At 38.2% G+C, this 27,710-nt stretch overlaps 1 protein-coding gene across 41 annotated transcripts in view; it reads right to left on the bottom strand.

Moving 5' to 3' along the window:
• ptprd (protein tyrosine phosphatase, receptor type D) overlaps positions 1–27,710 on the bottom strand; it is a 420,350-nt gene that overhangs the window by 34,036 nt on the left and 358,604 nt on the right. For 12 of the 41 annotated variants that reach the window (XM_015393658.1, XM_015393659.1, XM_015393660.1 and 9 more), the window contains 15 exons: positions 27,075–27,086; positions 24,414–24,683; positions 21,088–21,669; positions 18,610–18,755; positions 16,987–17,131; positions 15,217–15,522; positions 14,179–14,372; positions 12,760–12,786; positions 12,169–12,286; positions 11,184–11,771; positions 10,658–10,758; positions 10,308–10,564; positions 8,693–8,786; positions 3,363–3,572; positions 976–1,136 (listed from right to left, as the gene is read on the bottom strand). In XM_015393658.1, coding sequence (XP_015249144.1) covers positions 976–1,136; positions 3,363–3,572; positions 8,693–8,786; positions 10,308–10,564; positions 10,658–10,758; positions 11,184–11,771; positions 12,169–12,286; positions 12,760–12,786; positions 14,179–14,372; positions 15,217–15,522; positions 16,987–17,131; positions 18,610–18,755; positions 21,088–21,669; positions 24,414–24,683; positions 27,075–27,086 — 3,211 coding nt within the window. The remainder of the gene's footprint in view (positions 1–975; positions 1,137–3,362; positions 3,573–8,692; positions 8,787–10,307; positions 10,565–10,657; positions 10,759–11,183; positions 11,772–12,168; positions 12,287–12,759; positions 12,787–14,178; positions 14,373–15,216; positions 15,523–16,986; positions 17,132–18,609; positions 18,756–21,087; positions 21,670–24,413; positions 24,684–27,074; positions 27,087–27,710) is intronic. The other 29 variants (XM_015393642.1, XM_015393653.1, XM_015393656.1 and 26 more) reach the window with 9 other exon arrangements.

Raw genomic sequence — 27,710 nt, 5'->3', positions numbered from 1 at the left:
CAGTGGCATTTTTCCAGACATATTTTCAAAATCAAGCCTTTAATATTTTGAAATGTGTTTATCGGGAACAAAAAAACTACCATTGATGGGCAACTAAAATAATTCATATACATTTTAAAATGTAAATGAAAGGAGAACCAGCTCTAATTTGAAAACACCAATAGCTGTAGCTTTTAGATAATGGCCACAATAAAATTGCAGCTTGTCAGAGTTTAGTCATAACTACTAATGAGAGCAATAATTCATACATTTAAAACAACTGAAACTTGACCATCTAGACTGGACGAGGACCTAAGTTTATCTTTTTGTCACCTACAATAAAATGCAGCTATTGGCTTCTTACAGTTTGATAAGTCCACACACCAACCATTAGAGGTCAACTACATGTAAGACAGTTATTGGAAAGCCGCTAATGTAAAACACATGGTTCTTTATGTTAAAGAATTTATGTTAAAATCCTTTTTTTCCAGCCTTTATTTTTAAGGTTTTTCCCTAAAGTTTAAATGCGAGTAGAACTACTACCCATCTCTCCAGTTTGATTCTTTACCCAAAAGTTATCAATGAACAGAATGTTGTATCTGTAAGATCTTAGAAAAATCTAAACCAGCTTATTAAAAAAGATTTAAATTGGAGTTTTTAATGTGTGATGCCTTCATTTTTTATGCGATATAACATACCCATCTACCATCACAAGAGTTAACATGTAGAGTTAGTTAAATTGCTTCTGGAACTGGATGCTGTAGTGTAATGAGTCTATACATGAGTTTCCTATAACACTTAGTTCAAAACACCCATTAACCACATTTAAGCATGGTAGCTGATCAGTGATGCTGTGCACTAATTTTAGGGCTTTTGTATACATCTTTAATTTTAAATGTAACAATTCATCATAATTCATCCATCATGTGCACCTGGTGACTTTTTCATATGGATGCAGCAGGTAAGGTAAAGTAGTGTAAGCTGTATTATCCTAACCTCTTATAAAGAAGGATGGCGATGACGATGCATATGATGAAGACAACTGCCAGGACGGGCCCCACCACCCAGATAAGGCCTTCTTCCTCATCCATGATTGGCTGGGGATTGAGGTCTGCTGAAACAACTGGGTCAGAGTAAGGGCTGGTGGCATACATGATCTGAAAAGAAAAAAATAAAAATAAATCAAACCATTGGTCAAGATAAAGAACACCTTAGGTTTTTTGCAAATAGATAGGTAACGCCATGTATTTTTCATCTACTAGGTGCAGTTCAATGAGCAAATTTAAAGTTTTCTCCAGAGTAATCTTTGCACAGCTGTTATTTGCCAGTACCGATCATCTCAGTATCTTTCTTCTCAAGGAAAGAGCTGATTGAACCATTTAATATTCCAACTAGAGATAAAAAAAAGGTCTTGAGGGAAGAAAATGTATGCGTTAGTGGGCAAATTAGAGATTTGCGTCCGTCCGTCATTATCTACCTGAACTCGGGGTTAGTGAAGAGAGTACGAGGCAGAGCTGTAAACCCTGGAGCTCATCAAATCCATCATCTTGCCTGCAGCCGCCTAATCATGCTGCTTTCTGCCCTTTCGTCCACACTGACACACACACACGCACCTATTCACACACTGGCTGGAGCAGCGGAGATAAGGTGGACCACACGTTGGATGCAATTAAAGAGGAGCTCTGTTATCAAGGTGTTTCTGCGATCAGCTAAGGTCTTCAGGGGGTTTCTCTCCTTAAAGAGTCTGCTTCTTGGACCTGTTCCTGCTGCCGCTTTAGGTTTTCAACCCAAAGCTGCATAAATGTTCACAGTAACACATAACCAGAGGTAGACTGTGACCTTTGGCTAAGATGGAGTGGATTTGACCATTTTAATAACATTTGTTAGAAAGGGCAAGAACATGAGCTTCAAAATTGCAATACCCTGCTTAAATATTGACAACCACCTATTTAATCATGTTTTCTGCAATTATCATCAATATATTTTAGTGGATATTTATAGGATATAATGACTGAAAAATTATGAAGTTAAAGGAAAATGATAAAAGTATTAAATATTTTTTCCACGGCAAAATAAATAACGGGATTAAGGATTTTTAGCCCTGAGACCTACAGGAAGGGGGACCTCTACCCCAGTCTCAAGTGTCATCAAGAGTCTTCAAGAATAAATGTGTGATGCTGCCACCACCATGTTTCACCATAGGGATGCAGTTATCTTGTTCACCTGCAGCATTACTTTTTTTGTCACATATTAATGGTTTGCACAAACTTTGAGTAACTTAACACACAAGTTGGCAAACAGGATGTCTTTTGACTTTCTTACAACAACGTGTTTCCTCGTGCTATTTATCAGAATAGGATTGCGTTTTTGATGCCATGAGTAATAGCTGTCCTTTCAACAAAGTCTTCCAGTGCCAGAAACCTGGAGATGATTCTCCTCTATCTCGCCAGTGCTGTGACATGTTTCTCGAATACAAGCAGAGATGTTTGGGCTTGTCATTTAACACACATCCAGAACAATGTTGTGAAGTACATACGTTGCGTTCAAAGTTGTCATGTAATTTAGCGTGTCAACCCGGGCTTGGTGTTCCCACAGCATGCCAATCAGAGTCAAGGCAATTTTAATGCGGGTCACTTGCCGAGACGTTTGACCCGGGTAGACACGCGGCAGTGAACTGTTCCCACTGCCCCTAATACAGAAAACATTGTATCAATTAGACTGTATCATCTGGCTAACTGTAAAGTGCCTTGAGTTGACGTGTTGTGAATTGGCACTATATAAATAAACTGAATTGAATTGTAAACATCTCAGTCTTTGACAGAACAGCTGAGGTTTGTTTTGAAATCCGCTTTCCCACAAGCGAACTCTGTTGGCTAGTCAGCTGATTTCTGAAATGGCATTCTAAAACAGAAGGCAAAATATAAATTCACATTTAATTCTTAATGAAAATATATTGAAAACTATGTACTGTATTCCTTTCAGTTTATATTAACACAACCTTTTCTTGGCATATTACTAAAAATATTGGGGGAGTGGTGGCCTATTGGTTAGGGCATAGAGCGAGGAACCCTGAGGTTGTGAGTTTGAAACCCACTCTCACAGACTGCCACTCTGGGTTCCTGAGCAAGACCCTTAACCCCACACTGCTCCCTGGGCACCCCACAATGGAAGCCCACTGTTCCCCAAGGGGATGGGTTAAATGCAGAAAGTGAATTTTGTTGCGCTGTAATGACAATAAAAAAAAAACGCTGGAAAAAAAAATCCCATCAAAAGACATGGAAGTTTGTAGTGCAAGGGACACAACAAGTGAGATCATTTAACTAGCATGTTTTTGGTTTTTTGTTGTTGTTTTTTTGGGGGTTAAACCAGAAAAGCAAACCTACGTTTTCTGACATCTCCAGCACAGCGAGAACAAAGAAAATGTATTCCTGGCCGTTCTGGAGTTGCTTGTTTTCAAAGTCCCCGTAGTTTTTGCCATCTCCAAGGGTGAACTCTTTGGGCAGGTCTTTGAAGTGTGCAGCGATATAGGCTTTGGGCTCGGCGTGCCTCTGGAAGCGAAGGCCTCTGCTCGTCCGGTTTATCTCCTTTAACAGCTATAGTGAGGGGTGAAAAAAAAGGATGGTTGATAAAACGTTCCAGCAGCACGCAAATACAAACCCCACACTCAATGCATCTAACATCTCCTCTGATTGCTGAGCTGAAAATGTTGATTGCAAAAAAGCCAGAACATAAAAGAAAAGATCAATGCGTTTCTTTATTTCATCTAATGTCATTTTATTTATTTCTTTTTAGTTTGATTGAAGACAAAAGATTGAGAGATTAAAAGATTGTGTGGATTTCCATCATTTAAAAAAAGGCTGAGGATTATACAGAAGCTTCAAACGGTAAGAAACAGCCTGAATTAATTTAAAATGACATCGCTCTGGTGATACAATCAAAAGCCTTTTTTCTGCCTAAATGCATCGACAAGTAGAATCTGGAAGGAATTTAGCACTGTTTGATTAGCATACTGTAATTCATTTTCTACTAATTTTCTGCAGAAAAGGAATCTTAACACCAGAATGAGAAGAAAAGTTTAACACGCTGCCAAACAAAATGACTTCTGACTTTAATTTATGGGTTTAAACATAACATCAGTTGGGTTTTTAATTCATAAAAGCTTATTTGGGTAAGTTATTTCACCCCCTATCTTTTCTGGCCATTAGTGATAATGATCCTACGAGGAAAACAATGTCCTTCATACAAGCGAGTGTCGTCAAATTCACATTTCCCCTCACAAAGCATGGATGATAATTATGCTAATCAAGTCTGGTTAGCTGTTTCTGTGTCTGAATTCATATATCTAACTTCTGCAAATGGATAACACTGTTTGTGTGTGTGAGGAGGGTACTGCCATTCATACTACGGAGTGTGTGTCCTCGGAGGTTGTGTGCTTTGTTTTGGCTGCGGGGCTGTTGGTGCTGCCCGATAATGTCTTCAATCATCTCTCCTGTCAACATGGCTAAATCTAGCTGCCCTTGGGAAAAGTTGTGAAAAGGTGAGTGCCAATATTGACAAACAAATAAATTCTGACAGAGGGGTGACTCTTTGGGCCATCGGTCAAGGCTACAGACACAGGCCTGCAGACAAGAGCCGTGAAGGCGTCGCTGGATGTTTATTATTTTATCCATTTGGACATGTCATATCATGTGAGGTGCACATCAAGAAAATAAATATAATAAAGAAATAGAAGTCTTACAGTCTTTGCCACATTGAAATAGCGGTTGTTATAAAGGCACTAACACTATTGATACCTTTACCATATATTCAGAGCCAGGAAAATTATAAGTTCATAAAATCATAAGTTGGCTTTCCATTATATAGCAAATCAGGTAACCTTAAAACACACTCTGATAGATATTTGGAGCTATGGCCCTTTAAAACCAAAAGGTACTTTCAAATGTGGAGTGATGACAGAGTTTATGTCACTTCACAGGGTAACTGTATTTTATTTTTAACAGAAAAACTGAGGCTTTTCTTAACAAAAAAAAACTCCCTACTGAAACATCCTCAATTGGTGTTTTCCTCAAAGATCGTCACAAGCAAAAAAAAGGTGAGCTTTTAAAAAGTAAATCTTTTAAGAAAACAGATTTGTCCTCGCCAACCAAAAAGTATCTTGTTTTGAAACACTTTTTGCTAAACGATTTAAGAAAACTTCTTGTTTCAAGGGAATCGAGACTGATAAAAAGAGGACACAACAGCAGTAAGAGTATTGAGGAGACAGTGTTTTAGGTTTCTCAGGTGTTCAAAAAAATCAGTTTCCCTACAGCGTTTTTTTTTTTTTTTGATGAGAGTAAAACAAGACTGCTTTAATCAATGAATTCAATTGTTCCCTCCAAATGACAGATGATCATTTCAGAACAGTGATTTGTAACAGATGGCTATGGTGTTTACACCTTTGAGCTTTCTCTTCCTGATTGTTTATTGAAAGAGATCACTGTGAAGAAACACTTTTAATACAACACTTTAAAATATGATTGCAGGTTTAACAGAATTTAATCTTACTTAGACCAGAGAAATGGCTCAGGTTACATACAGTAGGCCAATCGGGCTTTCTTCCTCAGTGAGGGGCGGCTCCGGATAACAGTTAAAAGAAGCTTTTATAGATCTGCACAGTCAAACCTTGCCACATCTCACATCATTAATCATACACATGTTGTTTGTAAATGATGAGACATCACTAGCTCCAGCCATATTGAGATAATACACAGCATTTTTAGATCAAGGGCAATCTGATGCACACAACCAGAGCTTTCTGTTAAGAATTATTGTCTATTTCTGTATTGCCCCATTTCATTTCCAAATCTTTGTTACTTACATGATGAAAATGATAGAAGAACGGTCCTAATTAAATAAACTTATTGGGAACACATTGGCCTTGAACAGGTAGGGTTTATCAAGGAATCCAAAATAATAAATATTTAAGCAAGATGGTATATGGTGACATTTGAATGATATTTTAAGAATTACATCACTGTAGAGGAAATAAAATTCTAGATGTAAAAAAAATATTTTTCGTGAAACTGCTAGAATTGTTTTGACAGGTAACAAAGCTGGTCAGAACGGTAGCAGAAAGTGTAACTTCTAACCCACATGCTGTTTTTTTTTTTCTGCTTTGAATCACAGTTGTTGTCACAAGCTCACACTGGCCACTTTTAGAAGACACAGGTAGGCAGGGCTGACAAGAGAGCTTAAAAATCCCTGGGTATTGTTCCGTTTTTTTAGGTCTGCATGTTATTATTCTCAGTCTATGTCCCCAGATGTTTTCTTCCTCTCTGAATAAACTGGTGTATAAATCATCTACTTATAAATCCATACCACAGTGATATGCCTTGATCCATATGGAAAGTCATCAAACTTTGGTGGCTTTTGGCTACATGCTGGCTTATCCTAATTATTTTCTTTCGTTCTTTTACATGTTTCTCATAAAAATAATAAAAAACACTAAGTCATAAGAGCTATCAGTTGAAAAACAAATGGAAGTAAAAATTTGATAATTAGTTATAAACATCAGTCAATTATCAAACTTTTAACATGAGACCCCAACTTGAATTCTTATGGAAGCTGAGGTCGTACTCGACTTTTTTTCCGCTTTGACTTCTCGTGATATGATATAACAATCTCGTCATCACGTTAAAACCATTTCCCGATTTCTCGAGATTATGTGATTATCACGTCATCACGAGGAAACAGTTACTGATTTCTCGAGATAACGAGATGATTAACCTGTATGAGTAATGAAAGAGGCTGGCTAATAGACCTGGATTCCCAGTCCATCCATGCCTGTGGTGCACTTAGTTGTGCAGTCGTGGTACTGCGTGTGCGCAAATAATCCATTTTTAAGTTTTCTTGTCACTCGTTGTCAGGTCGTGGTGGATGATTGGATTGCATGGAATACAGTAAAAATAAATCTGACTGTTTTTTAATGACAATATTTAATCTGGACTCATTTTGGGAGTTAATGCATCTCATACGTAACACTGGGGCTGTTTAGAAAACACCTTGCGCTAAGGTTCCAGAGGCATAGGTCTAATTCCTTATGCTATATTCACACCACAGGCAGCAAGAGAAGCAAAAATATGTGTGCTTTTTCAATTATGATGCTTGTACAAGTTTAGCTTTGACGCTATCCTTTCTTTGCCTGTAACAATGGCAGCAATATTTGTTTTGGTCAGTGTGTAAAAAGTAGTTTTTATGTTTTTAAGTGAGAAAGATCTGTACTTTATCAAGATTACGATCCTGCCTTCAAATATTATTTAGCTGTCAGAGCCGCTCAGATCCCCGTACACCGGCGCTGTGTTGTCACATGGAATCCTGTTCAACAGCAGCTTCTGGCTCGGTCACCTCTGCGCGGTTTGCCACTACTGTTCGCGGCGGCTGGAAGTAGATGTTAGCATTTTTCACATATGTAGTCCAAACTGCAGGCACTAAGATAATAAAAGCGAACATGTTTGTCCAGCAGATTTCGGCATTTTAAGTTAATTTAGAATTTAATAGACTGTTTAGCAGGAGTGATGATAGTAATCTGCATCAGCAGTGCAGTGTCTGTCTCCCTGCCAGCTCCCAGATCAGCTTCTCTGATTGGTTGATGTGGCGCATCGAGCAACAAAAGTTTAATTTTTCCAACTCCGGCAGCTGTTGCTTTTGCAGTGTGTCCCGATGCTCAGAAACTCAATAATCGCTGCTTCAGCTGCTCAGACCTGCTGCTTCTGCTGCTCAAAATACGATGCAGAACCTTTTGCTGTGCCTTGATGCACGTCAACCATTGATTTTGCATGTAAACTAGGCGCTTCTGCTGCCTCTGCTTCTTTAGGTGTGAACGCATTATGAATCAGAAGTGTAAGCAAATCATCAAAACAACGTCTCGTTACCTAAAACTTAAACACATGATTATTTACAGAATTACGCATAGGCTGCCATGATTTATACTTATAAATCCTCTCCTGCTGTTGTGGTTTTGAAGGATGTAATCAGTTTTAACACTGACCAATCATTTCGTTATCATGAGAAAACGGCTTTCTAATGAGAAAATTATCATCTCGTTATCACAAGAAAACGGCTTTCGCTATCTTTAGATAATGAGAAAATTAACTTGTTTTCTTAAGAAAACCAAAGTGAAAAAGTATCAGAGGGACATGACTTTCGGCTTCCATAAATTCTAAACCTAAGGTGATAAAAGTTTTCATTATACCACACATTTAGTTGTGAATGCAAAAGACCTTGATAATCCAGAATTACCTACCTTTGAGTTTATGATTCTAAATATAAAAGCTGTTGAGTTGTTGCATGCTAGTTTTGCCTGAAATGAGAAGAGTCGCTAAAGCCTGATGCAGCTCTCCAGGTAATTATTGCAAATACAAAGAGGAGGAAAAGGAGGAGAAGGTGTGGATGGGATGGCAGTTTCCAGTGCAATTGATGGCTACTTCATGTCCTCATTTCCATATGAACAGTCCTCTCTGGAGCTATTTGCGTCAATCAGAGAGACCCATCGGCCCTCTCTCCTGTCCTCTTACCTGTCTCGATTTGTATGTTCATGTTTTAAGAAAATAAATATGTGATAGCAGCACATAACTTTATAGCCTTACTTATGAAGTGAGTTGTAACTGGATGATTCGTACCAGTATTTCAGAAATGTTATTTTCATCACAGTAACAAAGCAATTTACGGAACCTACCTCCTCCAGATTCATTTCATCAGGACTGTCCCAGGGACTGTAAAACTTCCCTGTGCGTTGCTTCTTCAGAGGCACAACCACAATATAATAACCCCTGAAAAATACAGAGTATGATGGAAGTCAAGGAGAGCAAACACAGTTTATATTAAGCCAAAAATGTGATCTTTTATCACCCCTTTCTTTTTTCGCCTCTAAGAATGTTTTGTCAGTATTATCACCCCTCACTCATGTCTCTACTGGATTAATTAAAATGTAGCTTATTTAAAGGCCTTTCTGAAGGCATACAGGCAACAGAAATAAAGAAATTTCATCTATCATCTAGGTGGCAAAAAACCTATTTGAGCATTCCTGGTTGGGTATTGCACCACCTGACATTAGCCAGCAAGGCAGTGTGGCAGGCTAATAGAAAACTAATTAGCTTAGGCTGCATCATGGGAGCTGGCAGACCAAATGAAACAACCAGCTTAAAAAAAGAAAAAAGAAAAAAAAAGAGAGAAAGGACAGATGAGTATGAAGCTTTCATGTACAATCTAATGTGCTTACTGGCCTTCCACTACCCTGAGTTTTGTTGAAACTCTACAGGGCTTTTGGGAGCCCAGGGATGTCCAAGGAGTTGGGCTGCTTTAGTATTTAAAGCAGGGGGGAAGACAAATCGCAGGGGAAAAACTGTAATTTCCCGCTGGGATTATTAAAGTATGTCTGATTCGGATTCTGAAAAAAAAAAAAAGATAATTTTGACAAGGTCAGTAATTATTGGTTGTGCATTTCCCTATTCTGTTCATAGACCAGCGGTGGTTAAGCATGATGATCGCAGGTACCCAGGGGAGGTTTGCAAATGCTATAGTTTTAAAATACATAAAGCTTCTGTGACATTGTATTTCCTAAATTTGGCATAAAAACAACCAGGGTCGGGACTGCTATCTGTTTTATTGCACACTGCCTTTCAGCTGCCTGAAAAATGATTTTGTCTTTGAGTTCGTGTTAAAGGAGGTGTTTGTGTGTTAGAAAATGGTTCCAGGGATATTATTGATCAAGGTTATTGAACTAGGACCATCTCATACCCAGGCCTAATGAGAAATACTTAGGAGGACATTTCAACAGTAACAGAGGACAACTCCTCTCCTCTTTGTGGCAAACATATTATGATCCAAGATTGTATTTCTTTGTGTAGCCTTGCTACAGATTTCTCCAAACTGGCAACTAGGAAAAGGGAAGTAATTACAAGTCAGAGGCTTAAGTCTTTGCATTTACATTTTTTTAATCTACCAAGTTTTGCAATGATTAAGCTATATTAAAAGAAAACACTTATAAGTTAAGCCGACAAAGTAATAGTTTCTAATATCCTGAATTAGGAGTACATAATGCTCAGAAAGTTGTGCTAAAAACTAGTACAGATATAAAGATGTGCTACCAGATTAGATATAACCTGGTAGCACATCTTTTACTTAGCCTATATCACAATCTCTTTTGATAGATATGGCATACATTAGAACTTTAAGACTAAATTTTGAACCTTATTACCAGTCAAATATTGTTCATCTAAGATCATAAACCAAAAATCATCAGAGTTCAAACTACAAGCAAAATACGGTCCGTTCTTATGCTCTATGCTCACCTTACTCTCTCTGAAGTTTGGACTGAGGGCAGCTCTACAGTCACCATTCCATCTAAATTTGTTTTGCCAATCATGTAAGGCTTGGTACGGAGGACGTCCGGGGCGGTCATGGTGGACACAAGATGTTGAAGACCTCCAGCGCTGTTCCCACGGTTGGTCAACAGGAAGGAGTACTGCGTCTCTGGCTGAAGACCCGTGATAAGCTTCTGTGTTAACTTTCCATCCACCTCCACACTTTGTCCGTTATCGTAGAGGATCTGTATTTTTGGGGGTGGGGAGTTTATTTCATACAAATGCTGCAGGGATAGTTGTGCTTATAGCAATTCCGTACACCACCAGGACATACTCACAGTGAAAGGTTGTGCAGCGTTGTAGGTGTCTGGGATTTCCCATGTCAGCAACACCGACGTCTTCATAGCAGCTCTCACGTGAAAGTTTTTTGCAAACACTGCTAAAAAAAAGGCGGAGCAAATGATTTAGACACAAAACACTCTTTCTTTCCATCTTTCTGCGACCCCACACTAGTGCTTACCTGAAAAAAAGTCCTTCAAAACCAGGTTGAAACCAGTACTATGTTGAACTGAAAACTGTCCTCTTACCTTCTTACCAACATCAGGTTTATACAGTAATGACTGACCTTTACTTTACTGACAAAAGACAAAGAGACACACATACTTACTCCATGTGAGGCCTTAAATTAAAGGATAACAAAAAAAACTAATGATAGGGGATTATGTAAATACCAGAGTCTTCTGGTTAAGTAGGCTTTAGCGTTTTGAGGCATTAAGATGGAAGATGTGGCTGAACAGGTCTGAGAAGGATAAGGCTGGTTATAAGAGGGAGGAAAGGGCTAAAAGATTCAGTGTCTCGTCCTACCTTGATCCACAGGTTGTGTTCTGAATTGGACACTTGGGCTATAGGGACCAGAGCCCTTGCTGGTGAAGGCACACATTTTAATATCATAAGTAGTGTCTGCCCTGAGCCCATCCAGTAGGACGGTTGATTCCGGGGCAGTGATGAAGAGTTCTGATGGGCTGCGTGGGCTGTTGATGTCTTTGTACTGCAGAGCATATTTCACTATCTGACCATTTCGCTCCGCCAGCAGAACAGGCTGCCAGCTGACCTGAACCGTGGAGGTACTGGCTCCCTCTGCTTTAATGTTCTGAGGGTAGCCGCTCGGTACTTCTTCATTTGTGGTGACTTCTTTGATTGTCTCCTCGCCGAAGCCCACCTTGTTACGTGCTGAAAGGCGGAAAGTGTACGAGGCTCCCTTATGGATCTCTTTGGTGGTGTAGTGGTTCTCTCGCTCAGGGAACTCAATGACAGTCAGCGGGTCCACGTCTTTGCGGCCAAAACGAAGGCGGTAGCCCTGCAGGGGCCCATGGGTTATTGCCGGGGGGTGCCACTGGAGGAGAGCCGTGCCCATGTTTGTTGTGCTGACCATAAGGCGAGGTTTTTCAGGAACTGATGGTGGGAATAAAGTAACAGAGTGTTTAGAACTATAAAATGCAATGTTTTCTTTGTTAATTGAATACAGTTAAATATTCTTATGGTTCTCTATATATATATATATATTTTTTTATTTCAATTTCCTTTATTCCCGACTCATGGAATGGGGAATAAAGGAATCTGTTATATTGTTTATTGAGGGCGCAGGGCAACAGCGGGAGTCATTTTGCATATCCAATTAAGATTAAAGTTGTTAGATAATGTTGCTGTTTTTTTCTAACAATGCCATGAGAATACCGTGCCTAATCAGTGATGAGAGACTATTTCTGTTATTTTCACTATTATTTGGAGTGCTTTTAGCAAGTCAAAAAAGCTGAACATCCAGTGTCCATATCGGTCATTTTGGGATTACCTGCGCCAGTGGTGGTGATCAGTTTGGGCTTGCTCCGTGCACCGTCACCCTTAGTCGTGTAAGCTGCCACTGTTACAGAGTATGTGGTTTCAGCCTGCAGGTCTGTGATGATCATTTCCTGAAAGTAAACAGGTGTTTAAAATGCTTGACAGACACTACTGTATGAGTAGAAAAGCTTAAAATACTTTGCAACATCTCTTTAACTATAATTAAGTTTTAAAAAAAATCCTTCTACAAAAAGCCAAACTTAATTTGAACAGGTTTGATGTCTTGAGTCACACCCAAAGATGCAATGCTATATTTAGAAAAAAGTAGTTTTAACATGCACAGTTTAAACATCTTTTATTTATTTTACTTTGTTGTTACGCTGTGCAGGAAGTGAGGCAAATTAAAGGTTTAAGCTTTTAAATAATTTATCATGAGATCCGGTATTAGCCACAGAACTATCCTGTTTGTGGAACCGACTGTTGGATGGTTACACCATCTTTTTATTCCATCTTGTTCATTTAGCATTAATTCATAATACAGTTTGCCGTAGGATAGTGTCATGCAGGAGACAAAAGCAGGAGAAAACAGGGTTTAGCTACTTACATGTTCAGTTGTGTCATCATACTCCCACTGTGAGATATCAAAGAATGGACAGAACAAACAAACAGAAGAAAAAACAGTGATCAGTAAGTAAGTATGCCCACCTATCTGATGTGTAAACAAAGGCATCAAATGTTTGCTTGTACAAATGTTTGTAGCAGAAGGGAAACATGGATAAATACACGAAGGTCTACAGATAAATGATTTGCATTTATCAAATGCGCTAAAATTAATAAAGCCTCTTGACTAAATTATTCATAGCTGCTAATTTTTTTAACCCCAAAACCTATTTATCTTTTTTATTCGACATTTAAAGTTTAACTCGCTCTGATGCAAAAGCATAACATCGTACAAGGAGCAGGACTAAGTGTGTGGATGGGCAATGAGGGTTAGGTGTGGTGTGGAAAGGACAAGAGAGATTTGCAGCCAACTAACTTTGACATAATAAAGCATTTTGAGTAAGTAGAAGAATGCTGGCACTTTAGAAGATTTTGTGATATGTAGTTTTTTTTATAACTGGGGATAAAGGGAGATTTTGTGAAGCTCTGTGGGCCAGAGACCTTATTGGTTTGAACACTGGCTTAAGGCGCAGACTCAACTTTGCCTAAAGCTGGTTCTGCCGTGGCAGTAGAGGATAGGTTATCACACTATGGGGGTGTTTCTGAAAAAAAGTTTCCTTATTCCCAACCGCTGGGCTATTATAAGGGTGTAGCGTTTGAACCAGTAGAAATATTAATCTGCAGTAGTCTCCATTCAAAAGTAAGACGGGTTTAAGATAGATAACTGCATAATTGCACAGTAACATTAAAGTAGTTTATACAGTTTATCTGAAAAAAATAAAAAAAATAAAGAGATTCTGCAATGAATTACACTTGAAATGATAAAGCAGCACAAAGTGCTACATACAAAAAATATTAATGATTTTCTAATTTTAAATAAACAATCTGCAAAGGTGTGGTGTGGATTATTATTTATCTCTTTTTATGTTGATATCTTTAAATAATTGCAACAAATTTCCTCGAAAATCATCTATTTAATAAAGAAAATCAATCTGTATATCACTTTATCTTAAGATAAACCCAGCTGTTATGTGAAGGCCTCGACGAGAAGAAGGAAACTGTTCACAACCTTGCTTTGGATGGCATAAAACACTTGCTAGTGGTTTTTATGCAAACGTTTCGATCCATAATTTCTTTACAATTAACCTGTAACTTCTTGCAGGGTAACCCCAATCCTGTAACACCAATTGGAAGCAAACTGTAACAGCTAGAAAGATGACTTAAGACTTTTGCACAATGTATAGGACCTTGCTCTGGCATATTTGAAGGTGAGGAGGTGAGTGAGACAAAGCAGTACTATGTGTCTGAGGAATGAGATGGCAGGCTGTGTGTCTGGTTGCAGTGGTGGTGGGTGTTGTTGTACCTGGGCATCATCAATCAGGATGTCCTTGATGACTGGCTGTCCTGTAGGCTCCCCATTAACCATCCTGACATAGTGCACCTGGTATCCTCGGATCTGACCGTGCTGCTTGGTGGGCACCGGTGAGCGCCAAATCACTTTAATTGATGAAGAGTTGACAGCCTCCACCTCAACTTTACGAGGTGGCCCACTAGGAACTGGAGGAACACCATGGAATAAAAGAAATAAGGTCAAATTTCTAGAGAATCCCCCGCATCTTTGCGTCATCCTCCTATTAAGCTTCTTCCCCCCCAAAAAATATTGCAGTGACCCAAAAAACAAAACCAAAAAAAAAGCACCAAAGTGCAGAAAACTTCAACAAGCACTGCATGACAGAATTATTTCAACAATGGTAAGGAGAGAGGGAAAAAAATACAACAGCAAAAAAAAGTCAGGTCTGACAGCTGACCTAATCTTGTAAAACATTATATCAGGATCAAGTGGAGTTTAAAAATCATGGCATAAAAAAAAAAAATGGGTTTTGTCAAAATAGAAAAATGGAGCCAAAATGGACTTCAAGAGTTTCACGTGCTTGAAGTACAAGAAGAGTTTTGGCAATGATGTAAGGAAAAAAATGATTTACAACCACATGAGTTGACAAAAATAGATTTAAAAAATGGCCTTTTAAAAAAAAAAAAATCTTCCATATTTTGAAATTCCCACTGTCACGGATTTAAAAATTCCGGGATAAAAAAAAAAAAAAAAGTAAGGTTATAAAAACAGACAGCTGGGATTGGAAGTTAGAGGCCGGAAGTTGAAACTGCCATACCATTTGTTGAAATTGAGCAGCGTGAAGAATTATAAAGCCAAAAAAGGTGCTTGTGTGAGTCAGTTTGGGTCACAGTCATTTCAGATGCAGGCAGAGGAGATAGAGAAGAGGTAGTAGTAGATATAGGCTATTAGTATTTGGTGAGGGGGGGTAGGAGGGGAGGGGTTAGGTTAGGAAAGGTAGGCTGGATTTGCAGCTGGAGCTTGTTGTTTTTAGTCTTAGCAAACACATACCATCCTCCTCTGTTCGGATAATCTGCGGCAAGCTCTCAGGTCCAGCTCCGACATCCGTGTGGGCAATGACCGTCACGCGGTATTCAGTCCATTTTTCCAGGTTCTCTAAAAGGTACTTGGAGCTTTCCGGTGGGATGCCAGAGACTCTGTGAGTGGTGGTTTCCTCGCCTTCAGTAGCAGTGTAGTGGATAGCGTACTGCGTCAAGATCCCGTTTTGTAGCTCCACAGCCGGCGGCTGCCAACTTACCAGGATACTGGTGGAGCTGGGGCTGTGACACTTTACGTCCTGAGGGGGGCCAGTGGGTTCTGTATTTTGGTAGCCATTTTTAGGTCCATTTTGTTGTTTGGTTTGGGTTTGTTGGTTGAGGCCATTCATAGAGTTGATTTTGTTGGTTTTCAAAGAAGTTTTTAGTTTTTGATCAGGATGGTGATGTAAGAATTGAAAGACAAAAGGAAAAAAAAGGAAAATAATATAATGAAAAAAGCATGAGGACTTTTATGAATAAATAAAATCAAACAATAAATCACAAATGACAGGGAAAAAAAAGGTTGAAACAAGTATGTTTACATGTACAATGAAATGAAGAATGATTGGAAAACGGACAGCTTTACCAGAAATTACCTACCTTCATCATGAAAAAAGTACTCTATATTTTTTATTAAAAAAAAATCTTCTTCCATTGATTTCATAAAGTGTTCAAGTTAAACAAGTTGAAAAAAGATACATTTTGCAAGCAGTTACCATCAATCCAAAAACATAAAGGTTGATGCTGTAGTAAATTTGAAAAAAAAAAGTGGTACTCGTCACCAACCTTTCCGAAGCCTGTTGGTTTGTGGTAAAAGCCTGACTGAACAACAGAGAACTTTGCAAGGAGATATGACTGATTCATTACATTCTGATAATCTCATGCATGTGTTTCTTTTTCTTTCACTTTATGCAGGTTTCAAATTTTTAATCATTTTTGTACCCACCTGATTACCTCCCTCTGACTGTCAGATACCTCAGATTTATGCTAAATGTCCAAAATCTGCACAGCAATCATCTTGTTTAATAACCTTTTTTTGATTCCGTGAATTGAAAATTTTTTACAATTTTGAGGAAACGGCAGAACACAAACATCACATTTAGTGTTGCTTTTCTAAAACATAAATCTGAGGTCTTCTGTGTAGAAATGTCTCTTATGAGTAACTGCTTTGAGCTTTCTATGTTGATGTAGCCCAGAAGGTTTTCGTCTGTTTAATTTAAATAGAGAATGACGGTTTAACGTTTTATTCCCAACAAGGGTAGCTACATAGAAAGCTCAATCTAAACCTTTATTTTCTGTCCAGTATTTGGCTGCAGTGCAGGATCAGGAGATAAAGTTTCCAAAGCTCCATTTCACTCCACTCCATATTGTAAAATTGATCAGATTCACATCTAGAATTCAGAGACTGAAGTGGTAATTATTGCTAAAAATCATTTTTTGAACAATGCAGCAGTGGAGCGGGAAGTTTTGCAAACATTTCTTCTGACTTTGTAGGAAGCCTAGTGGCACAGTCTGTGCAGCCTTCACAAGGTAAATGCCGCTCTGTTGTTTTTGACAATAAACAAACTTAAGATTGAAACATTTTTCAAATGCATTAAATGTCAAGAAGAAGAAGAAGAAAAAAAAACACATCCAAAAGGGATTGAATCTCTGTGAGATTTGGGAAATTAAAAAGAAAAGTGCATTTGAAAATATGTTTCTTTGCATACGATTGAGGCTTGGCCAGATAAAGAAGAACACCTACGTGTCTGAGGAGTTTCAGCAGAGATGTCACTGGTGTAAGCTCCCACTCCATGTTTACTACGGGCCGCCAGACGGAACGTGTATGTTGTGAAGGGCTTCAAGTCCTTCAGTAGGTACGTGGTTGTCGGCTCGAAAGTTATTAGCTTCTGTGAAAAGAGGTTTGGTTTCCGTTATTTCATTTCTCCATTTTTAACTCTAAAAGATTCACAAACACCTAGAATCTATGTGACAGGAAGGTTTTGGCAAAGCGCGCCACACAGAAACTGTTTCAGACACAATTTTAAACATAAAAGCATACAGTACAACTTTATGAAGAAGTATTAAAAGCATCCACAGTAAGATGCATCAAAATGGAGTAGTAGCTGAAAGAATCTTCCACAATTCAGTGTGGACCCTTGGGACCATGAGAAGGTTTCAGTTTCAGTAAGTTTATAAAGGAAAAACCCATCTTTCCATATGAAAGCGATGCTGAGTCCTTAAATAATCCCCATGGGATTTGTTAATAATCTACGATCATCATGTTAGACTGAGTGTGAAATATACAGAGACTTGGAGGAAGGATGCATGTAAACAATGTCAGTGTAATCTATTACAGGCTTAACACTATGCAGTAACACAGAGGAGCAGGGTTTTAGGAAGCACACATACAGTATAAAAAAAAAAAAAAAAGGCCTAAACAAAACCAGTTTGTACTAAGTACTAAATCAAAGCATTTTCTTTCTCGTTCTTTGCTATTATGCTATTTTGCTAAGTTCATAAGAGAGCTGAGGGATTTTTATTTAGTAACCTCTTATGTTTGTGTCATCTACTGTTGATATATTTTGACAGAAAGGTTTATTTTTTTTACCTACATGTAAGAACAGGCATTGTTTTATAAGAAAAGAGATCCGTGTTGATTTGAATTTAGCAGGAAGTACTAATAGAACATACTCACATGTTCAATCAGGGCAATATTTACAATTAATATGCCATGTGTCCAACTAAATACAAACAAAAAAACCTTTTTTTCCATAAGTACTTCAGAATCAAAACTTGAATCCTATAAAAAAGTGGATAAAAATATAGTACCAATGACCTATTTTTTTGTGCTATTCACTGAATCAGTTTGGATTTAGTTTTCATAACATAACTCTCTAACAGACATTGTGATTGTGCGCTTAAAGCATCCTTACTAGAGCTATTAATTAATATAGTAGCTGTGTTATAAGGGGAGCATCATCAGACTCCGCCTACTTTAGGTTGCTAACTTTAAAAGGTAACAGGTCACATTTTTTTTAAATAAAAATGAGTTACTCAACACTGCTGAAACCCAACAACTAATAAACTCTCTTCTTTAATTATAACAGTTAAAATGTTCCAATCATAGTGCAATTTTAAAACAGCTGCAACCAACAATCTGTAAATATTAAACTCAAATTTAAAAAAGCGTGAGAAAACAAAGAGGGGTTGCCAATTATGCTCTGTTAATTACTAACAACAGTGTTAGACTAACAGCAGAACTGCAAGTAATTAAGGAGGGTAACAGGAAACTCTTAAAACAATGTTAGAACTATTAATGTATTCAAAATCCTATTAGATTCAGAACTTTAAACTGTTAAATGCCAACTTCAAAGGTTGTAATTACCTCTTCTTTGTCATCCTTCTTTTTGTAGATGAGTTCATACCCGGTCACTTGGTTTTCCAGTCCCGTCTGTGCCGGAGCGTTCCATGAAAGCAAAATACTTGTCTCTGACTTGGCTTCTCCTTTGAAGTCAGTTGGCTGGGAGGGAACTGAAAATAAAGAAATGAGTTCATTATATTCTGAATTATGGGCAACTGATTGTGATTCTGGTCATGGTTGTGGACATAGGAGTGGAATGTTAGGGCAGGAGGATGTCGGCTTTGTAAATATCACTATAACATGCACATATTTTTTACACCTTTTTAAACTTAATGTGATTTGGGGCATTTGGATAATCTTCTAATAATGTTTAATCATTTAATATAGTATTATTACTGTCTGCTGTTTTTCTTTAGTACAGATTTACAAAACCATTTCCATCCTCAGTCCTGTCAGTGTCGTGGGGGCCAGTGCCTATCTACGCACTCTATGGGCGACAGGAGGGGTACATCCTGAAAAGGTCACCCAGTCTGTCATAGGGCAACACCGAGACAAACAACCGTATACACTGATATCTTAGGACAATTTGGAGAAACCAATTAACCTAACAGTCATGTTTTTGCAGTAGTGTCAAAAGTACACACATTTGTTGCTTAAGTAGAAGTATAGATACTGCAGTTTAAAAACACTCTGGTAAAAGTTGAAGTATCAGCTTGGCCTCTTTACTCAAGTAAAAGTGAAAAAGTATGTGCTCCAAAAACTATTTAAAGTATAAATGTATTAAGCAACCTTTTAAAAAAACTTCCAGATGCCACTACATGAATTGAAAGCTCAATATTTCGACTATTCCGAAAAATTCTTTGAGATAGGGCCAAGGATGAGGGAGGTCTTGTTGGTCTCCGTCTCCATCTCCCGATACGCTCTCGCCTGTTTCTGACCTTTCAGACATTTTGACATCTTTCTCTGAATCTGACATTGCAGCATGACATAGACAATTCACGTTTGCAGGTTGAAGAACACCTGCTTGCTTCTGATGATTTCCTTTAGCTAACCAATGAGTGTTTGCGTTATACGACTCATCCGAAGACACTCGTTTTAACTAGATGTGGATGGAGCCAATGATCTGCATTGGATGGTGCACCTGACGTGAAATAAATATTTAGAAACATTAAACCAAAGCCAAAATTAACAAGTAATTTTTGTTTAAAAAATATAAGGAATAGAAAGTACAAATACTTGTGTGAAAATGTAATGAGTAGAAGTCAGAGTGACAAAGTATTTGTACTTCATTACTTGACACCTATGTGTTTTTGTTTTTGGACTGTGTGAGGAAGTTGGAGTACCCAGAGAGAACCCACATATGCTCAGGGAGAACATGCAAACTCCATGCAGAAAGACCCCACAACAGGACTCTAACCCCACTGGATGGGAGATTAGAAGTATATCTGAACTGAATAACAGCTGCTTTAAATCTGCAGGACTGAGCTGATTTTTTTATGTATTTTTTTGCTTAGTGGTGAACGACAGATAGCAGAGCAGCCCAACAAAACTTTACATCAGCCTCCCCTATTAAGTGCTCTGCTTATTAACTAAAGCTCTATGGGCAAAGATTTGGCCTCTGTCATTGTAAAGTTCTATTGTCAATTTATCAAACTTAAAAAAACCTCTATGTTTCTCGGCTGGCCTGGGAACGCCTTGGGGTTCCTCCTGAAGAGCTGGAAGAAGTGGCTGGGGAGAGGGAAGTTTTGTCCTCCCTTCTTAAGCTGCTGCCTTTGCGACCCGACCCCGGATAAGCGGAGGAAGATGGATGGATGGATGGAAAAAACCTCTAAAACTGGAATCATTCTAACATTAGTTTACAAGTGTTGCAGTCCCTCTACTTTAACTGTAGTGAAAATATGTTGCCACTTGACAAAAATGCCAGCGGCAGAAGAGTTGTTTTCATGCATAACTCCTTACACAAACATTCATAAATGGATGAGAGAGAGACTAGAGAGTTTATTTTTTTCCTTGCTTCAAAAAAAGATACTACAAATGATCAATTTCCCCCCCCCTTTTTAATCTTACTTAGAAAAATGAGAATTACAAAAAAAAATTAAAAAGTCTGCCTTTTCAAATTTTGAAAACTATAAGAATAGCATGCTTAATTTTTTTGTATTTGCATGATTTAAGCCCTTCTGGTCAAACCTGAAATCATGGTCTAAACATCTGGCGTATATCATGTATTTTTAATAGGTACCAGAATGTCAAACGTCTCACTAATGTCCATTCTGTTTTGCCAAAGCAAGTAAAAACTGACCAATGATTACACAACACCTTCCATGTCACACCAAAACTGATCTGGCACAAATAAAACTATTTAGTTGTTTGCATTTCCCTTTAACTTTTTTCTATGAATAACTCTTTTAAACTAAAACATTTTGGTCTGGAGATGTTTTAGAATTTAAAACCTGATTAAAAGCTTCAGCATTCTCAAGAGAAAAAAATAAAGAGCAAACCCACCTCCAGTCTTGGCGATGATTTGCAGCTCAGGAGACAGCGGTCCATCACCCACTGAGGTATAGGCCAACACTTTGATGTAGTAGGTCTTATTCGGGATTAGACCCTGGATAGTGACAAAGTTAGTACCCCGAACTATCTGTTTCTCCCAGAGGTTAACGTGCTGGTTGGAGTCCATGGTGAAGTACACCCTATAACCCATGATCTGGCCGTTGGGCTCCTCAGGCTCATCCCACTGAATGACTGCAGTAGTGGCACTCATCATATGACCTCGGACCTGCCTTGGCGCAGTACTTGGTGCCTGCTCTGCTGTTTTGGCCTCGATGCTCTCGCTTGGTGGCCCTCGCCCAATGTTGTTCACAGCCACCACTCTGAACTCATAGTCGGAATAGGGGCTCAGGCCACCCACGCTGTACCGGGTAGTGGCCACACCATCTATCTCCTTGTACAGGTCATCTGAGTACTTGGACTTGTGCTGGATTATGTAATAGGACACTGGCTCAGGGTTGCCAGAGTCCCAAGTCAGTGTGATGCTGGTGGCAGTGCGCTCTGTCACAACAGGAGTGCCAGGAGCTTTGGGTAGTGCTGCAATGAGAATTGTAAGATAAATAATAATAAAAACACATAACACGGCAAATATCAGAAAGTTTTATCTCTGCAATTTATTGCAGACACCACAGACTCTTGGTTCGTCTCTGTTCAGTATTTTGCAGAGCTGCTGTTGACACTGTTAATCTTTAGATTTCTCTTTATCACTTTAATAATTAAACAGGTAAATTTATTGCTTTAATTCTCTGCACCGTGGCGCACAGCAAAAGATATCAGGGCTGTAGATCGTGTTTATATGCCATCTGAAGCAGACCACTGGGGGAAGCCTCTGTTTCCTGTTATATTGTGAGCATCTTTATGTTTTTCCTCAGAAAAACAAAGCTGTGAGCGTGTTTGTAAGCTGGAGTCAATCCCTTGTGTGCATGTGAATGCAGCCGTGCTATCTAGGCTGTCATTCTGTTATATTACAAGGGACAAGTGATTACTATTTCTCCACCAAAGTGTACAAGCTATTTTTATACCCCTCCTTGTAGAAATTGCGAGCTTGTTACTTGCTAGTCTCTGTCTGACAGATAAGCGCAACACTCTAATCTTAAGCTTGTATCATATGCACCAAGCTTGGTGCCAGACTTTGTCTAAAGCTTTAGGAAATGCTAAGAAAGTGCCTTGTCTTCACAGTAAGAGGTGGGTAGGTGCCTGACAGTTTTCTCTACTTTGAAGTTTTTTGAATAACAAACACTAGCTGGGAGATGCACCGTTTATAGTCTTGGTACATAAGTGATATAATAATTCAGAAAAAAATCCAATAGATCCAGGGCAAGGTTTTAACAACTAAAGATGAGTTAAGGTCGTAACAGCAAAGATTTGACCCATTCATTCTAGAGCCGGGGTGCTCAAGTCCAGGCCTCAAGAGCTACTATCCTGCAACTATTTGATGCAACCATTTTTAACACACCTGAATCAAACGAGTGGCTCGTTACCATGCCTCTGCTGAGCTAAATGAGGGGATTAGGCCTTTAGATTCAGGTGTGTTAGAGAAGAGATGCATCTAAAAGTTAATAGTATGGTAGCTCTTGAGGACTGGACTTGAGCACCCCTGTTTTAGAGGGTTTTAGAACGAATTTCCTCCTAAAAAAATACAATAGAATAATCAAGAATAACTCCACTGATATATGGTCTTAATAGAAAATGTTGGTAGCTCTTTGATGTGAACACAGAAATACATGTTTTGTAGTTTAAACAAGCATGGCGGCGTTTTCTAATGATACTGCCACGTGTGGCCAAAACAAAGAACTGCGGCATTCTTATGCTTGTTCCAGTATCTCTCGCTCATCGCTGACTTTATAGAGACTAGAGATTTTTTCACCTCAAATGAAGTTATATAGGAATCTGCACTGAACTACTCTGCTTATCAAACAGTGTTTTAGTCACAAAAGGGTTAAATAGAAATGCTGTTTTAAAGACATTTTTCAATAAAAATTTACAAAATCTCTGCAGGTGTTACTATGTTTGATTTACTTGAGCTAAAACAAAATATTAAAAGCAGAATTCACAACCCCCCTTTGGTATCTAAGGGGTATCTAATAGGTCTATGGACAATTGAAAATAAATATAAATCACATTTCCTGCATCAAATATTGTTTAGGTAATATTATTTACCAATTTAGTTCTATTTCGACCTTTCAAAATGATTTTTGTGCAAATGTATTTTGTAATAAAATGAAGGCAGAATTGCCTGTTGCACATTCCTGTGGGGTTGCATCATGTAGTATAAATTTTATGGTGATTCGTTTCAGTTTAAAGGACATTTGTGATAAGAGCGACTGAAACACAATTGGTTCAGTTTCACGATCAAATGAAAGCTCTAAGCTTATAAAGCTAAGGAGGCACGTTTTGCCCACACAATATTGACTGAAATCACACTGAAATATATTAACTGATTTTATATATGAATCATCAAAAAAATCCATCTGAACGGAGTTATCATGCTGGTGTTACTCTACCACTACTGAAAAGGGTCTAAAAGGGTAAAGAATATTTGTTGATGTGGGAAAAAAAAAAACAGATGCCGACAGATAAAAGCATTCATTGCTAGTAAATTAAATACGACGTGATTGAAAATATTACAGATTTTTCAGTATTGAAGAAAAAACGTTTGTTAACCATTTCAGTGTCGTATTAGTTTTATTATATTTAATTTGGATTGGAGATAAGAAAGTAAAAGCTAATCTGGAAAGCCAGATTTAGCGACATCTAGTGCTTCCTACCAAAGTCTGGCCTTAGCCAATCACAGCAACAGATGAGCCAACAACGCAGGCCTTGAGAAACCACAACATCTTATGCTAATATACTCTTGCTGCAGCTCTTGTTTTGGTCGCAGCCATATGTCCAGCCCTAAACCATACTAGTGCATCGTTATGGCCGACCCGTTTTGGGTCGAACTGGACAGTTGAAAAGTCATCTAAAAGTTGAACCAGGAAATTGTCAAGGTGAATTTTCGCATGTTTGTGAACACACAAATACTGTAATGTTTAGGCTTAATGGTAAGGTTATCAAACTGCAATATTACTAATAGACAGAAGTTTTCTAAAAAAAACTTAAAAAATAAAATAAAATTCCTTCTATAACTTTACCGATATATATCAGCCTTGTAGAATCCACTCTATTTGCTTTGATCTGACAAGTATGTTTACAACGGCTAATGAGTGATAAAATAAAAACAAACAGAAAACTGAATATGCAGTCAGTAAAATGATGATGTAGAAAGAATTAATGTTTACCTTTAACTGTTATCTGGGCAACAGCCTCTATCACACCAAGTGTTGACATAGCAACACAAGTGTAATTAGCTGACTGACGCACATCGGTAAGCTCTAAGACGTTCCGTCCTATGGGCATGTCGTCCTCTGGGGTGAGGTCCTCAGCGCCCAGCATCCACTTGACGTAGGGCATGGGTGAGCCCACAGCTACACATGTAATATTCACGCTGCCCCCTGGCATGATCTCATTGTCTGTCGGTGGGATGGAGAATCGGGGTGGGACTCGCCGCACTAAAAGGAATATTCAGCGTCAGAATTCACATCAAGAATAAAAATCAAGGTAAAACATAAAGAATCTTTTGAAGTGTATCCAAAAGAGGAAAGGGATTAGAAAAAGACAACTTTATCATGCAAATAAGCTTCTTGTTTTCTGTGGGATTTAAAATGAAACAAGAAAAACAAAAAAAATGAAAATAAAATGTAAGCGCTTTATTGAAGCTGTAGAGGAAGCGGTGAATGGGTGAACACCAAAATGGTCACCGTGCACAAAGCATTGGATGATATTCACAGATGTTCCAGCTAGATGTTTTCAATTAAAAAAGACACATAGACATACACTATAAAAAACACAACAATATTGTGTTTTTTTTTCCCTTAAGCCTTTCTCTAAGCAAAAACCAGGCCTATGAAAATGTTATGCATTTCACCTTTCAAATTAGTACCTCAAAAGCTTTACAGCAGTTTATGCTGACTGTATTTTATGAATTTTAAAACCATCTTGATGCGTACAATCATGTATGGATACGCCAAAAATATTTCACAGAGGAAATGAAGGTTGGAGGCAGTTTAATATATCCTGTGTGAAACACTTAACATAAAAGAGTTTCCAGTCAGAGTTATAGTCTGACACAGACGTAAAGCTACATTAAACTCAATATTTTGTAGGAGTTTATGTAATTTTTATGGTTTGTTCTCTGCATTATTTTCTTTAAGAATGAGCCACTGAAGAAGCAACAATGGCTTTAATAGCATTGACTTAAACCACTATAAGATGTGAGATACGAGCCTCTTAAACTTAAATGTTTGATTGGATTTTAGCTTCCTTCTGGTCAGGCCGTTGGCTTTAAGCCTCCAGGAAAAAAACTAATCTATATTTCAACCAAACACAGATCCAAGAGTTATCTTTGCAGGTAAGATGTTAAATGTTTCTGTAATCGTGATGGGAAAGAAAGGAGAATTACTGTAATATGTGGCCGAAATACGTGTCAAAGAAAGAGCAGTAGACACTCAGGACATGTGTCAAATAATGTTTAAATAACTCTTCTTATCTTTTTACTGCGATTAGGATTCCTTTTTCTTTATTATGAATACAATTTCACTGCAACAGTGGATTAAAATGACAAATAATCTGCAGAAGAAGAAAGATTAAAGCTAGACAGAACTTTATAACAATAATGGAAAATGTTGATTGTAAGGACTTTTGGAGATAAGAAAAATTAAATCATGCAAGCGAAGAATATTTGTTTTTTTGAGGGCAAAATAAAAGGCTTTTAAAAGCAGGATCAAAACAGCTGTACATATTGGGTATTATATGGTCTTGGTAGTTCAAACAGGGTTAAAAGAAAACTTAAAAAGGAGACTAAGCATGCTTTTTTCCTGCAGCTTCTCTCGATTTGGATTTGTCAGCATTATAAAAAACATATTGAAACAGAAAAAAAACAAAACAGACAAGCTTAAAGGAAAGGTTTGTATTAACAGGCGACCTTAGCTTCGAGAAAGAAGCATCTGAATATCTTTTTTTCACCTATAATGTTGTCTCGTCTCTGCTTCCCTAACCCAAGGATGCATTATCTTTACACAGCTATAATGTTGGTATTTGCTTCCTGCTGCCAAATCTCAAAGCCTCTTCTGAGAAGCAGTCGGCAGCTCTCTGGAGAGGAAATCGAAGGGGAGTGCCTGCATTATTAAATACAACATTCCTCTCCCTCAATATTTAATTAATATCCAATTGGATTGCGCTCCCCACAGACATAACATTATCCTGCTCATTTGAATATCATTACATTTGTCAAGACTTGTGGATAAGAATCTGTATCATCATTCTTTCATGGCCTCTCCAGCAATGACATCCTCATCAAAGGGAGTGTATATTCTCTGCGGGTGCGATTGTTTTTAGAGCTTGACGTTCAATTTTAGTGTCAATTCTTGAACGGATTTTTATCTATGGGAAATAATGTCTGAAGAGATGTTTTAATGTCTGTGCGCAGGATTAGTCAGCTCTCTCCTCAGGGCCGTATTTCCTGCAAACTAGGAGTAAACTCAAGCAGGAACACTCTCATGGTAAGATGCTGGGGGTCAGATGTTAGTAAGTGAGCATGCAAACAGTCAAACTGATGCAAATATCAACCCTCCCACCATTTCCCCTCTAGGAAGCAAACATGCGCCACCTGTTGAACAGTCATGCATTCTGACAAAGAGCAAGAGGGAGTCTCAACAGGAACAAGGACACTGAATATTCAGAGAAAAACAAAACAATATGCTGAGAGACAAATGCAAAAACAATGGAGGAATTTCCGTGACAAGGTCTTGAAAATGAGATTTTCCTTTCTTGTGATGTGGTGACCGAGTGAAAATTAACTGCAATAAAATATTACTTGTTGAAGAAGTAAAAAACACACCAACCTTCTCGTAGCTCTGAAGGATGTAGGGGTGTGGATGCAAAATGAAATAAGGGAAGGAGAAAAAACAAGGGAACACAGAGAGTAAGAAGGCCATGTTTTAGGTGCTCAAATGCTCCGGAAAACATTTAGGAGAATGTTTTTTTTTCCCTCTAAGATGAAGGGAGCCCCGTGTATCTCCCAGAAGCCAACAGTGACACCTTAACAGAGCTGAAATGTCTAAAGAAGAATTTACTTACTTGTTTCCTATGGTGCATCTAAACCATGGGTCTCAAACTCCAATCCTAAAGGACTCATGTCCTCCAAACATCCTATGCTTGATCATCTCTTAAGCATATGTACCTGCTCTGGTAGCATGCCAATGACAAACTTAGTTGATTCTAGTATGTAGAGGCAAAGCCCTTTGAAGATGTTGCATCATACCATCCTGCATGGACCGAGATTTGAGACCCCTGCTTCAAGCCATGTCGATACCTTATCGGCAGAAATATATGACTATATGAAAATCTAACATCTAAAAATCTGTTATAATTGATGAATATATGCTTTCCACATGTTTTTTTAAATTATATTAGATAAGATAGCTCTAGACCAGGGCAGTTATAGGAACTGTTTCTGCTTCCTTGTCTGCTTTCGTACT

This window comes from Cyprinodon variegatus, unplaced genomic scaffold, assembly GCF_000732505.1.
Source record: "Cyprinodon variegatus isolate N-32 unplaced genomic scaffold, C_variegatus-1.0 Scaffold652, whole genome shotgun sequence".
In the NCBI taxonomy this organism is placed as follows: Eukaryota; Metazoa; Chordata; class Actinopteri; order Cyprinodontiformes; family Cyprinodontidae; genus Cyprinodon; species Cyprinodon variegatus.
The sequence above is the reverse complement of the archived record's forward strand: the minus strand, read 5'-3'. Positions and strand labels throughout refer to the sequence as shown.